Here is a 14,937-nt window from a genome sequence, read left to right as displayed (position 1 = left end):
ATACAGCACAACGTTAATGTTTACAGGCAGGAAGATGGATGCCAGTAATGAAGCTACAGATAGGGGGATTGTTTTTCCTGCTACTACCTGGGCAACTGTCCGATCTAGCTAAACTGCAAGTATTCCTGCTTCTTGAACGGTTTTGTTTTTGCACCTGCACTTTTAAAGTTTGCCCTGTTTGTTGCATTTACCTGTTGAGGCTACACACTCAAGTGCACTAGCCTGTGTTACATATTTATTGCACTTTCCTGCTGTTTGTTGCAAAAAAAAAAAAAAAAAATTATCCTTGTTTTCCCATCTTTCATGACCTAGAGTAGTCCAAATACAGGCTTTGCTGTATTCTGGACTTTTGGAAAGTTCCTGTGTTTCCCATTTCCTTTCTTGGATAAATGGAGGCTTCTTTGTTCACCAGTGGCAGTGGGGAGCTTGGAGCAGCCTATCTATCCCTGGAGGAGTGTTCCCAGCACAATAATCTGGTAGTCTATTGGCCATTTTGGGCCAATTTCTAGCTCTTTCAAGTCCTCCTGTATAAACATACTCTGGCGCGGTTTTTGTGCTTGTTACTACTCAGCCAAGCTCCTTGTGGTCCTGCAGAGTGGTGCTAGCAGCAGAGAGGCTAAAAGAGTGACTGCTAACCTGATAAAGTGTTTGTTTTCCTGCTACTACCTAGCGACTGTCCAATCTAGCTAAACTGCAAGTATTTCCGCTTCTTGAACTGTTTTAAACTGTTTAAAGTTGTTTTTGCACCTGCACTTTTAAAGTTTGTCCTGTTTGTTGCATTTACCTGTTGAGGCTACACACTCAAGTGCGCTAGCCTGTGTTACATATTTATTGCATTTTCCTGCTGTTTGTTTCAAAAAAGAAAAAAAAAACTTTTCCTTGTTTCCCGTCTTTCCTGACCTAGAGTAGTCCAAATACAGGCTTTGCTGTATTCTGGACTTTTGGAAAGTTCCTGTGTTGCCCATTTCCTTTCTTGGATAAATGGAGGCTTCTTTGTTCACCAGTGGCAGTGGGGAGCTTGGAGCAGCCTATCTATCCCTGGAGGAGTGTTCCCAGCACAAGAATCTGGTAGTCTATTGGCCGTTTTGGGCCAATCTCTATTTCTTTCAAGTCCCCCTGTATAAAACCCGCTTTAGCGTGGCTTTACACGATTTTGTGCACAGCGCAGCATCGGGCAGCGCAGCTTAATTGGGTTTAAACCATTCTCGGCTCCACAAAGTCTGCTCTTCACTTTTTCCCTTAGAACTGATCTAGTTCTCATAATAAACACCCTATTCCCACTCTAAAGCTTGGCACTTGCTCACTAAAGCAATTATACAAGTCAGCACTAAAAAAATTAAAAGCACTACACCCTCACAAACTCCCCTTGAGTACTTTGTTCCCCATTGGCCCTTTTTTTCAATTATAAAGGAATTCCCAATACTATTCTAGCATGTCCAAAGGTCAGTTGTCAATCTCCTCTCTGGTCCAGCTGGTGAATCTGGGAATCTTGAGGCAATGTTACAACTGCCTCATGTACACAGACAACCCTCTCCTCCTCCCAACAAATTCCAACACATGTGAGAGATGCAACCATATAGCCAAACTGGAGGCTAAGCTCTCTCAACTCACTACTGGCGTAACCAGTCAGGAGGAGAAGGAAACCACACTCACTACAATTCCAGTCTCACATAGACCTACCACGACAGCAAACCAAACACATAAACACACAAAAACATACTCAAAGGCTCTAAATAAAAATCTGCCTAAGCAGCAGAGAACTCTAAAGCAGACACCCAAACAACCGCTACCCCAAAACAAAACACGTGCAACACATAGCTCACAAAGCCAGTGTGCCAAACAGTCACAGCCCTTAAGGCTAAACAACACACCTGATACACTTGTAATAGGTGACTATCGTCAGGCACACTGATGTCCTGCTCACCAGGCTGAACAAGGAGAAGGTCACGGTGAGCTACCTGTCGGGCGCTAGGATCCGCCACATAACACAAGCACTCAGGTCACTCCAAGGCAAGTACAAATATGACTCAGTCATTGTCCATGCTGGTGTGAATGACCTGAGACGTACCTCCCTAGACTACATGAAAAGAGACATAGAGGAGCTCTCTGAGCATGTAGCCCAGGCCGGTATGACCCTGACCTTGAGTATCATCTTACCCTCACCAAGAATGATGCCACAATATGAAGACAAGATGATCAATTTCAACAATTGGCTTAAGTATTGGTGTCATTCAAAGGGGATCCAATGCCTGTCAGCCTGGGATGACATGCTCGACAAGCCACGATGCTTCACTAGGGATGGCTTGCACCTGTCACCCCTGGGCTTTCGGATATTGGCAAAGGTTCTTGCTACCCCATAGTTCCTTTTTTAGGCAAGGCTCAAAAGACAAACCCACCTCCATAGGTATCACAAGGGATAAGAAACTAAGAGTAATGCTACTCAATGCCAGAAGTCTAAACCTCAAGATGCACGCACTCAAAACTCTCCTTAGCATGGAGAACATCTATATCTGTGCAGTAACAGAAACCTGGTTCAAGGCTCCCGAGAGCACCCCAACCCTACCAGGTTATACCTCATACCATGTTTTTCGGCCCCAAAACTTGGACCGAACCACAAAAGGAGGGGGAGTATCAATATTGATACCCACACCTCCAGGTTGGTGGCACAACACGAAGCATCAGAGACTATCCATGTGCAACTAACAGTGGGTAAAACTGCCTTCCAGTTTATAGCCTGCTACAGACCACCCTCCCAAACCCAGGAACCCCACTCGGCCTTCCTGAGAACACTGGAAAATATGAAGGTCTCTCCAAACACCATTATATTGGGTGACTTCAACTACCCTAACATAGACTGGGAGCATTACTCTAGCTCCAACACCCTAGCCTGAAGGTTCCTAGAATTTATAAACTCAAATGCTATGGAACAACTTGTTGCCACTCCCACAAGAGGGGAAAACATACTGGACCTGATCATCAACAACATGGGGACTCTATGCTCCAGACCAGAAGTGTATCCCTCACTGGTAAGATCAGACCATAAACTAATCTCACTAGATTTTCACATCCCGACCCCAGCCCCTGCAGAAAACCACAGTGAAAAACTTCTCTAAAGCAAATTTCACACTCCTCAAAACCGAGGTGGAATCCTTCAAAGCCCCTGGGCCTGTGGAAAATACGGCCCAGACCGCAGAATCCTTTATAAACGCATTCTAGGAACACCTTCAGGAATGCATGGATCATGCAATCCCAAATAAAACCAAGACCCAATCCTCCAAAGTTAGGCGTCCTGTCTGGTGGACCCCAGCCATAAACAAACTATACAATAGAAGGAGGAAGCTACTACATGATAGAGCAAAATCCCTCTTTACCCCTTACCTTTATACATATATATTTTTACCCTTTACAATATAAACGTGTATGTGTGTGTCACATGCATACACACACACACACACACACACACACACACACACACACACACACACACACACACACACACACACACACACTGCTCCATGTTGGTGAGTATATACTGCATCGCTTTTACAGTTTAAGTGCACAAATAAAGATGGCAGACCTGACATCTACTTACCTACAGAAACCATGATTTCATAGGTCTGTATCATGACTTCTCTGTGCAGCTCCTTCTGCTGTTCACTTAGCATCTCCCACTCCTCTCTTGAAAACTGGACAGCAACATCTTCAAAGCTTTCTGGTACCTGAAAGCAGACAGGATTTGGTTGCTTCTTATTGACTCCATTGTAGATAACAGGTGAATTTGAAAAGTTTCAACATGAATGCATGACAGATGCACAGGTTGTTAAATTGTCAAAACGAATAATCTTTCCATCCTCATTTTCATTTATTTATTAAACTTTCTTAATCAGATGGGTAGACTGGTCTAAGTACCTTTTTCAGTTCCAGTCTGAACCATTAAGTGCAGACAAGAGTAGATATAGTTGACATTTATAACACAAAGTAACGATGCACAAATGCTTTGCTATATTCACACATATTAAAAGAAGTACAATAACATATGGTACATTATCTAAAACAAGGAAAAATTAATACATTCACATAAGATAACACAGTAAGATAATACAGCCATTTAAATGCCATGGTTTACAACTGCCTTACTGTGAATGTTATGGAATCAATATTGCTGCTTTATATTTTTTTTTCCTCAAGAGGAAATGAATAGCCCAAGTCTTGTAAACAACTGCACTTACATTCCTTTTTCAGATAATTTAACAAACGTTTACAATAATGAAAGCTATTTCAGATTTTAAGTTAGTAAGAAGCGAGTTCCATGAAGATTAACTGATCTCAGCAAAAGACATTTGACCCAAGGACTTTTTTAAGGGAGTGAATGCTAGCTAGGGCTGCACTATCTGAAATGGATCAGAGGGATTAAGTGGTGGCTTTGTATTGTGGTTGAGACACACAGGGTAGACAGCAGTAGTTAAAGATAAGTTTAAACATGAGTGAGTTAAGATGAAGCCTAGTCCTAGCAATGACTGGAAGCAATTAACTTTCTGTAGTGATGTCCCCTAGTGTTGGATGACTGGAAGCAATTAACTTTCTGTAGTGATGTTCCCTAGTGCTGGATGACTGGAAGCAATTAACTTTCTGTTGTGATGATCCCTAGACTTGGATGACTGGAAGCAATTAACTTTCTGTAGTGATGTTCCCTAGTGTTGGATGACTGGAAGCAATTAACTTTCTGTAGTGATGATCCCTAGAGTTGGATGACTGGAAGCAATTAACTTTCTGTAGTGAGGTTCCCTAGTGCTGGATGACTGGAAGCAATTAACTTTCTGTAGTGATGATCCCTAGTGCTGGATGACTGGAAGCAATTAACTTTCTGTAGTGATGTTCCCTAGTGCTGGATGACTGAAGGCAATTAACTTTCTGTAGTGATGATCCCTAGTGCTGGATGACTGGAAGCAATTAACTTTCTGTAGTGATGTTCCCTAGTGCTGGAATACTGGAAGCAATTAACTTTCTGTAGTGATGTTCCCTAGTGCTGGATGACTGGAACAAGCAATTAACTTTCTGTAGTGATGTTCCCTAGTGCTGGATGACTGGAAGCAATTAACTTTCTGTAGTGATGTTCCCTAGTGCTGGATGACTGGAACAAGCAATTAACTTTCTGTAGTGATGTTCCCTAGTGCTGGATGACTGGAAGAAGCAATTAACTTTCTGTAGTGATGTTCCCTAGTGTTGGATGACTGGAAGCAATTAACTTTCTGTAGTGATGTTCCCTAGTGCTGGATGACTGGAACAAGCAATTAACTTTCTGTAGTGATGTTCCCTAGTGCTGGATGACTGGAAGCAATTAACTTTCTGTAGTGATGTTCCCTAGTGCTGGATGACTGGAAGCAATTAACTTTCTGTAGTGATGTTTCCTAGTGCTGGATGACTGGAAGCAATTAACTTTCTGTAGTGATGATCCCTAGTGCTGGATGACTGGAAGCAATTAACTTTCTGTAGTGATGTTTCCTAGTGCTGGATGACTGGAAGCAATTAACTTTCTGTAGTGATGATCCCTATTGCTGGATGACTGGAAGCAATTAACTTTCTGTAGTGATGTTTCCTAGTGCTGGATGACTGGAAGCAATTAACTTTCTGTAGTGATGTTTCCTAGTGTTGGATAGCGATGAAACAACATTGTGTTGGAGGTTGTTTGCAATTCCAAAGTGTTCAGATTGCAGTTAACAGAAGTCATTGGTAAGAAATACTCAAGTTTGGGTATAAGTGTACTGAACACTATAGCATTGCTTGCTTCAAATTGCAACAAATGTGAGAACTTGAAGGCAAATCTTTGCTGAGATTCCCCAAGAATCAGAGAGTCAGATCACTTGAAAAACAGTCAAGTGCACTGCCAGCACAGGTCCAGACTCCCTCAGTGGTTTGTTCTTAAAACTAATAAAGGAATCAATATTTATTCCTCTGCATTGTACATTTAATAGCCTATTAAAATGTGATCAAGTTTCACCAATATGAAAAAACTCTACCAGTGATCCTATTTATAAAAACGCGATAAATACTTTCTCTTTTGCGCCTTTAGGAATTAATAAGTATATCAATAACTGCAAATGCAACAGCAACACCAAGTACAGGTTAGGACTTCGATTCAATATCCACTTCCAAAAATAGTTGAAATGTTTAATAGTATTAGCACTTTCATTTTATAATCCATAAAACTTCAACAGGTACATATGTTATCCAACTCCCCCTTCTTAAATAGTTAATACAAGTCATATGACCCTCAAATGATTATCATGTGATCATTAAAAAAAAAAAAAAAATATATATATATATATATATATATATATATATATACACACACACACACAAAGACCAGCATCATACATTCAAAAGCCAAATATGTAAGCGAAAATATATGTTAAAAATATAATGGCTAATAAGAATATGTAAAAACTAAACAATAACTTCACCAGTAACAGTATATAAAAACAGGCCCTTCCTGTCATTATATTACCTAGCCAGGGATTTTAAGCTTCAATAAAGGGGCTATGCTTATACTATTATTTAACCCCAGATATTTATATGACTCTAACCTTAATTGCCAGATTAACTCTTGCTTTTCCAGCAAAACAGACCATGGACCCTCCCCTGTGGGTTTTTAAACCTTTCTAACATGCTAAATTTAAAGCAATGGTCATTATACTTGTCCAGGTGTCTATATAGGGCATTAGTAGTTTTCTCTTTTATAACATCTGCATATAACATTCTCAACAGCAGCAAAAGTTTCACCACGTTTCTGATCCCTTGTGTAAAATAAGTGTGTCTCCAATGTAACATTTGTCTGGGAGTTACACCTTTCTCTTAATTTGCTCTTTAAGCACTCAGAGTCCTCCCTGATTCAGCTGGAACAACAATATGCTGGTTCTCCCCCTCTCCTTTATATACTGCTGGTGCATACACAAATGAATGCTCTATGTCTATAGCTTCTGACCCAGCTAGACTAAGTAAAATGAATGCCTTTGTGCATGCATCTTTGTCAGAAAAAACAGCTTGTATAAAAATATCATGTTCCTGCTCGAATACTCTCCAATCCCCTGCTATATTATGATCAAACACAAGTGGAGACGGTCTGCGAAATGCTTCAGCCATGCCAACATACATACAGTAGCAAAGACTCTTGGAAATATGGACGACAATACACACACATCTGCCCAGCATTCTCTCTTTTGTCAGGACTTGTAATTATGCTCAAAAGCACTGTAAACTCTTCAAAATAACTGCACTTTGTAAAATAAGTAAAAGTCTCTGTAGCACAAGAATACTCTGACACCACTGTACGTTTGTGAAACCACACCTTAACAGCATAAGAAATATCTCAAAGCACTGTATTTTTACTTGTTCTGTGAATAAAATGTACACAGCAGAAGAAGCTCAGAGTAAGAAACACTTCGATGCAATGCACTTTGCCAAATAATGCACTTTGCTAATAAACTTGCACACAGCTTCAGAAACTTCTGGAAATATCTCTACATTGCAAAATAACTCTGTACAGGTAAAACACTTTGAATAATTGCACTCTGTGAATGAACTGTACACAGCACAAGAAACTTCTCGAAATGAGTGTACTTTATGAAATAACTGTACTTTGCCAACAGAAAACTCTTTGAAATGACCGTACTATAACAAAGCACACACTGCAAACACTTTGCAACACTTGAAATACTTCAAACAACTCTAGTTATGCTCTGAACAGCTTTAATCAATGCAAAATAGCAGCACATATAAAAAACATGGTCGTTTAATAAATAAAAATATCGTCGCTTTGCCCTTTTTACGCTCATTCTGCCCGTTTAGTGCACTCGTTATGCTTATTTGACTTTTATCATGCTTGGAATGCTTTTCTTGTGCTCATTTTACTCTTAAAATGCTCGTTATACAAGTCGGAAGTGATTTTATTTGTAAACTTTACGAATAATTCTATCAAATATTGTGGTTTTGAACATTTCGTTTAGCTACTAATGTGTTTTGTACCTTTCGTTTGCTTAGTAATACATCTTGTGCTTTGTGAATCCTTAATAATATATTTTTGGTCGTTTGTTTGCTTAATATCATTGTCTTTTGCGAAATAAATCATTTATGTGAGTTTTAGTATCTGAAATTCGAGTCTGACCTTTTCTGATTCGTCATACTCTTCTCTATGCCTCCATTTCTGATTGTGCACCGCATGGCTGATTTCTTGCTTGCTTCTGGCCGCAGGATTTACCCACATCTTAAATATGCCACTTCTGATCACCATGTCGCTTGTCGTATTCATATCAAAGAGACAAGCAAAGTGGGTTGGGTTCAAATAGCTTTATTACATACAGATACATCAGGACTGAGGCCAAGTAACTTAAATATAAATAAAGTAACAAACGGATAGACTACTGCATGCTTCAGATGTTAATTCTCTGGCTGCTCTCTCAAACTGGCACTGCTGCCTAGCACGTGCTCCCTTTTATATACACGTGCACACTTCAGGAATGCTTCTTAAAGCTACAGTACACTATATGTTCTACAAATTGGACATGCACAAATTAAATGAAGATGCTAGTAAAAGGGGTGGGATTGTTATAATGGTCAATGTCCTTACCTCACAGATACAAAATACAGAGTTTGATTCTGACCTGGGACTACTGTCTAGGCCTGAAATAATCTGCAGCCTATGAACCTATGAAGTCAAGCGCTTGCCCAAAGAAAATAGGGATTGTATTTAATATGTAAATATATGATGTCAGGGATTAAGATGCAGTAATGGTTGTGTAAGGTCATGTGATGCAGCTGTACAACAATTTAGAAATATAAAAGACTTTGGTGTTATAATAGACAACATCATGTATTTTAAGGATCATGTTAACCAAATTAGATTCCAAGCAAAGAGACAAGTGAGGGGTTTGTTTTAAAACAATGAATACCAAGGACCCTGCTCATTGTGTAGGACTACACAATATATTCATCAGACTTGTATTGGAAATTAATTCCTTTTGTAATTATTTTTGGCACAAGTTAAATTACTGGAATAAGTTGAAACAAAATGTACTAGGATAATCCTGTCATTAGCTAACAAACCATAAAAGGGAAGGTTAAAGAGACCCGTTAATTAATGGGTACAAAATGATTCGAGACAGTAGTAATGAGCTCATCTTCAAAACGAGTAACTGCAGCGTTACAAGGACAGCATTATAAATACAAAATAAATAAACGCCATAACAAGTGACATCATCTTTAAAGATCGACATTTACATTTTATAACTAACACACTCATAAAACTATACTCTACGGCTAATCCAAGCTTAAAGAACACGTCTAATCACTCCAGAAAGGTCATTGTACCACTTTGTAATCCATTAACCTAACTCATTTTGAACAAGCCATCTACAAGAACCTGAAAAGTAGTAATGATTTCTTATTAAAAAAAAAAAAAGATTAAAGGCTTGGAAAACTCAAAACTATTCAGATATATTTCAGGAACTAACAGTTTATTCCATTTCTTACAGGTTACAAAAAGTAATTTCTGCCTGATCTATATGGCAAACTCTGACCAAGTTCCTTTAAAGTCTATGCCTGGTGACTTCCAAGGTGAAGGCTGGACTGTAGGAAAACATTTTGCCTACCCTGAATTTAGAAGCCACGCCTTGTTTTATGGTTGGACTAATTTCTAATTGCCTTCTCGGACATTCCTCATCTGGGATTATTATTTAATACTGAATGCTGTAGTGCTATTCCTTACCAACAATCAAGTCTTTTTTTCTTGGATATGGATAACAAAAATATTGAAAAAAAATGAAAAAAGAAAAGTTAATCCCCCAGAAAAAGGAATAGGACTCTAGAAAAAGTGGAAAGTAAACTGTCCCAACAAAAACTCCAGTCTTATATTAAACTTCCTTTAAGTTATTTAAGGTAGGCTTTCTTTTCACTCCAGAAAACAACCAAAAATGCACAAACAACTATTACAAATAAAAAAAAAATAAGTAATGTGACTGAAAAAAATATCTGACTGTGAAGCATCACATTCTTCCAAGCTGCAACTCCAAGAAAAATAAATTTAACAACTGAATAAAAAAGGACCAGATCCTGTGGGTCCTTGCTGAAAGAGTTCCTCGTAACTTGTAAATTTCAGTTGCTAGTAACCCTCTGAGAATTATTTGCATCAACCTTTTAAATCATCAGAAGGCGGTCAAAATCTTCACCTGCCTACATACAGAACACCTACATACAGAGCACCTAACAAATTAAATTTCCAGAAAAATCTGCCATTATAATTCAAACTTTCAAGAATAAAGTTGCCTCCTTATTGTCAAATTTTCAATAATTAAGCTGTAAGATTTTAGTGTTTCCAGCAAAATTCAGTATGACACTGGATTACTATATATACAAGTTGCTAAGGTAGTATTTGAAAAGTTGTTTGTACTCACACCTGACTGACTTTATGACGCAGACATGCATATCTTTATTCACAGGTTAGTTTATCCTTCATAATGTTTCAGTAGAAGCTGCCTTGTACTGTTAGTTTTTCCCCTTAAAATTATCTTACTACGTTGTACATTCTTTGTTAGGTTAAAATCATTCTATAATATTTTATTTTAAGTATATTACTAAATTAGCTTTTTACTTCTACGCTCATGATAGGTGACTGACAGCTACAATTTACATTATAAGGTTTAACATTGACTTTATGCCCTTTTTAATACTTCATTTGGGATGTTGCAAACTTTTAATTAAAATAAATATCTGCTAAACCCTACTTTACTTTGTGCATATACCCATTTTTTCTCCTTGTATTACCAGTGGCTTTTATAAAACAGCATAAACCAGGAAATACAAACTGTAATATGTACAGTAGCTGGTGCCTGGATTCAGCCATATTGCTACTTTTGCCATATGTTAAAAAACTAAAAAAAAAAAAACTCACCAGGCGCCATACTCACAAAGCAATTTATTTACACACAAAATAAAATCAACAGTAAAAGATAAGTACCTTTATCTAATGAATAATAAACTTATTCAGATAAAGCCAATAGAAAGACTTTTAAATAATTTAAAGACACAGAATATATAATCAAAGTTTTTTTTAAGTGCAGTATATAGGACATGGGTAGACAGTAAACATTAAACCATGTATCCTATATTGTATCACTCCAAATATTAGGCTATCTTTCATATGCCCTCATCTTCAATAGGCTGTGAATACTGATGTCATTGTTTAAACCTAGGAAATGGAGGCATTAAGATAGATCTGCCACCACACCATGGTTGGGAGGGTGGCCTAATGGTTAAGGTGTTTGCCTTACAAACACAAGATGCAGGATCTGAGTCTCACAATGGATAATTGGCTAGCCTTAAAATGGTTCTCAAGAGCAGTTAGCTTAGTACTAATCTATGAACCTATTTCAGTTTGTTCCAGGATAACTGACTCAGGGCTACCCCTTGGATTATGCTCCACTTGTTCTAAAATGAAAAACCCAAAATTATGCTTATACAGTGCATTGGTAGATTTCTGATATTTTATCTCACAGGTGTGTTCATAAACTTGCTGTTTTAATTTGCTCTCTGTCCTACCAATATAGAATGCAGGGCATTGATTACAAACTGATCCTGGCAAAATGTCTAAATGAGGAGACGTAATCAGTGCCATTTTATTTATTATTTTATTGACTGTATTAGTGTGAAAGACGTGATGATCAAGGTCAAGGGACATTGTATGTTGTTCACAGAGCAGTTTGTAATCGATGTCTTGCATAGAATCACAGAATGACTTCCTCACTACTATAGACACGTGATGGTCAATGGCTAGATTACTGTCTATGAGCCAAGGGAAATTTTTGGTTAGTCCTGTTGGTTTATTAGGCTTACATGCACTAGTTACATAAGAATGCCTGCAAATAAAAACCTGTTGTATTTGAGCTGATTTGTTTAAAATGTTCTAGGAAAAAGGCACATAGCAAAATGCTACACTATTAATAATGGCAATTTTGTACCTGCAAAATTGTTAATACTAGTCAACAGGCTGTACCTGAAAACATGTCTGTGGAAAATAGTAATGCTGAACTTTTTAACTTGTAGATATGTCTAGAAATGTATTTTTACCACTGTGTTATTAGTAATCTTGTTAAATGTACTACTGAAGTGAAAGGGAAAGAGATACAGTGGTTGCTTGACTCAGGAAGCATGGCTATATCAGTTAGATCATGATACGATTACAATCATAAAAATAACTAATAAACAGGAACTCAAGCAATGCATGTATATAGAGACAAAATAGATCACCATATAACACAGATATAAATACAAACCCTTTTAGGCAAATTACATCTAATAGTTATAATGCATAACTTAACACATAATGTGATAATTGGCCAAAGAGTTACAGAATGAATTCAGCCAGCTAGATCGCCAGAAATACACATCTTCAGTAAAAAAATGGTACATGATTAGAAAACACAAAAGGAACTAAAACTTGGATCTGGATGGAAGGGTAAAATAAATCTGATACAGTCTCTTGCCAAAAGTGTCCACTAGTTAAAGCAATATGAGAGGTCAGTATGAAGACTGATGGGGAAGGGCCCACAGTTAAGAATACACTAAAAAAAAAAACCTAAAAAGGGGAAGGGGGAAAAAATTTTTTTAAGGAAAAAACCTCAGAAAAAAAAAAATAAAAAAAAAAAAAAAAAAAAAAATAAGGAAAATGTCCCCATTTTCTTAAATTTGGGAAAAATGGGGAAACTTTTTTAAAAAAAAGGGAATTCTTTAAAAAAAAAAAAAACATCCCTGATCAGTATCAGTAAGAAACTAAGGTCCCTCATAAAATCATCCAAGGCTAACTTTGAAAGAAAAATAGCCAAGGATTCAAAAGATAACCACAAAGCCTTCTTTAGCTATGTTAAGATTCTAAGTGGCAACGTGCAGATATGCACTGAACTAGTGCAAAATAGCACAAAATATACTGAACCTACTGATATTGCCAACATCCTGGCAGATAGATTCAGTGCAACTTCACCCCCCTCTCACCCCCAAAAGGGCCCACAACAATACCAGAAAAGTGTAGTGTCCCGGAAATCAGGGACGCACAGGTGAAAATAGCACTTTCAAAAACCAAAAACACAGCATCAATGGGGCCAGATGGTGTCCCAGGCTGCGTCTTGCACAAACTACGAACAAATTAACCCCCCACCTAAATACGCTGTTCAGCCTCAGCCTCTCCACAGGTTATGTGCCCATAGAATGGTGCACAGCAACGGTTATTCCACTCCACAAAGGAGGGGCCACAAATGACTCCAGTAACTATCGCCCCATAAGCCTGACTAGCCTGGTCTGCAAGGCTATGGAGCGCATCATCATGAAACTCATTAACAAAGACATTTAGAACCTCCAAACACTTGACCCGACCCAGTGAGGCTTTGTTACGGGCAGATCATGCCTACTAAACCTGGTTGACTTCTTCAAGACAGTCACCAAGGCCATGGACAAGGGAAAGGTTGTTCACACAGCCTACCTTGACCTCACCAAGGCTTTCGACACCATTCCCCTCTCGGGTATTACAGAAAAACTAACCAGCCTGAACATAAACCCGTATGTCACGAGATGGGTTGGCAACTAGCTTACAGACAGAACTCACACGGTAAGAATAGCGGACTCCAGGTCCGACTCTAAACCAGTCACAAATGGTGTCCCACAAGGCTCGGTCCTGGGACCCCTACTGTTCGGCATATACTTCTCAGACGTACAGAGAATACAGGAGGACTGTGGCTAACCAAGTTCACCGATGACTGCAAACTGTGAGCCATAATTGACTCTCCGGCTGACACGGACATCCTCCAAAAGAGCCTTACTGAAATTTATTTATTTTATTTATTTTACATTTGTTGACCGGGCTAGTCTAACTGGATACATGTCCATTTTCAGTAGAAGCCCGGGGAGATGATTTATAAATCAAGACAGAACAAAAGTCCAAAAAAAATATCTAAATACATATACATGAAGATTTTCTTCAAGAACTTGAATTATACAGAACTAAATTATACAGGCTGAAATTACTGAGTTTAACAAGGCAAAATACTATTACCATGGGAAAGTGACTGATATTCTCCATAAGTATATTGGGTAGGACGGACACCTGGTGTCAAAGTCATGGCCTCAAGCTAAATGCCAAAAAATGCACAGTCATCCAGTTTGGGAAAAACAAAACACCCACAAATTACCATATAGGTGGCAGCCCCCTTAATACAGAAAAGGTAATAAGAGATCTGGGGACCCAGGTAGATAGTAATCTCTCCTTTGATAGTCATATTGCCAAAGTAGTTAGGAAATCCTTCTATGTGGCCCATCTAATTACTAAAGGGTTCGCATCTAGAAATAAAGAGGTTATAGTGCCCTCTACTGCCACTCATCAGACCCATCATAGAGTACAATGCCCCATTTGGGATGTACCTCACAAGACACTTCCAACAGCTGGAGAGACCACAAAAGTACCTCACCAAGAGGATTACTGGCCTCAAACATATGTCCTATGCAGCCTGACTGAAAAAACTCCGGCTGTACTCAGTGGCATATCGCTTACTCAGAGGTGATCTCTGCCTGACTTACAAAGCCATGTCCAACTCAGAATTGATGGACATGCTCCACCTAAAGAAATCCAAGTCACTGCGAGCCACGCGCTCTAGTGAGCTAAACCTCGCTACAACAATAAATAGAACATGCTGGAGGGATAGATTCCTGGCCACACCTGCACTTTTTTGTTTATTTGCATTTTGTACCAGGACAGTCTGAGCTTAGTAGCCTCTTTCCAGGAGAGTTCTAGGGAGAATAGCTCCAAAATAAAGAAAGATTGCACAATACAATATACATTTTGCACAAACCGGTTGCATATCAGGCAAAATATTACAAAATGCAATTATGCAAAAAAAAAAA

At 38.5% G+C, this 14,937-nt stretch overlaps 1 protein-coding gene across 1 annotated transcript in view; it reads right to left on the bottom strand.

The window, feature by feature from the left end:
• The window catches only part of LOC122797920 (zinc finger protein 271-like), a 161,842-nt gene that overhangs the window by 121,895 nt on the left and 25,010 nt on the right, over nt 1–14,937 (bottom strand). The window contains exon 2 of the mRNA XM_044066438.1: nt 3,593–3,719. Coding sequence (XP_043922373.1) covers nt 3,593–3,719 — 127 coding nt within the window. The remainder of the gene's footprint in view (nt 1–3,592; nt 3,720–14,937) is intronic.

This window comes from Protopterus annectens, chromosome 3.part1, assembly GCF_019279795.1.
Source record: "Protopterus annectens isolate FY-2018-M chromosome 3.part1, PAN1.0, whole genome shotgun sequence".
In the NCBI taxonomy this organism is placed as follows: Eukaryota; Metazoa; Chordata; order Ceratodontiformes; family Protopteridae; genus Protopterus; species Protopterus annectens.
This window is presented reverse-complemented; position numbering and strand designations above follow the sequence as displayed.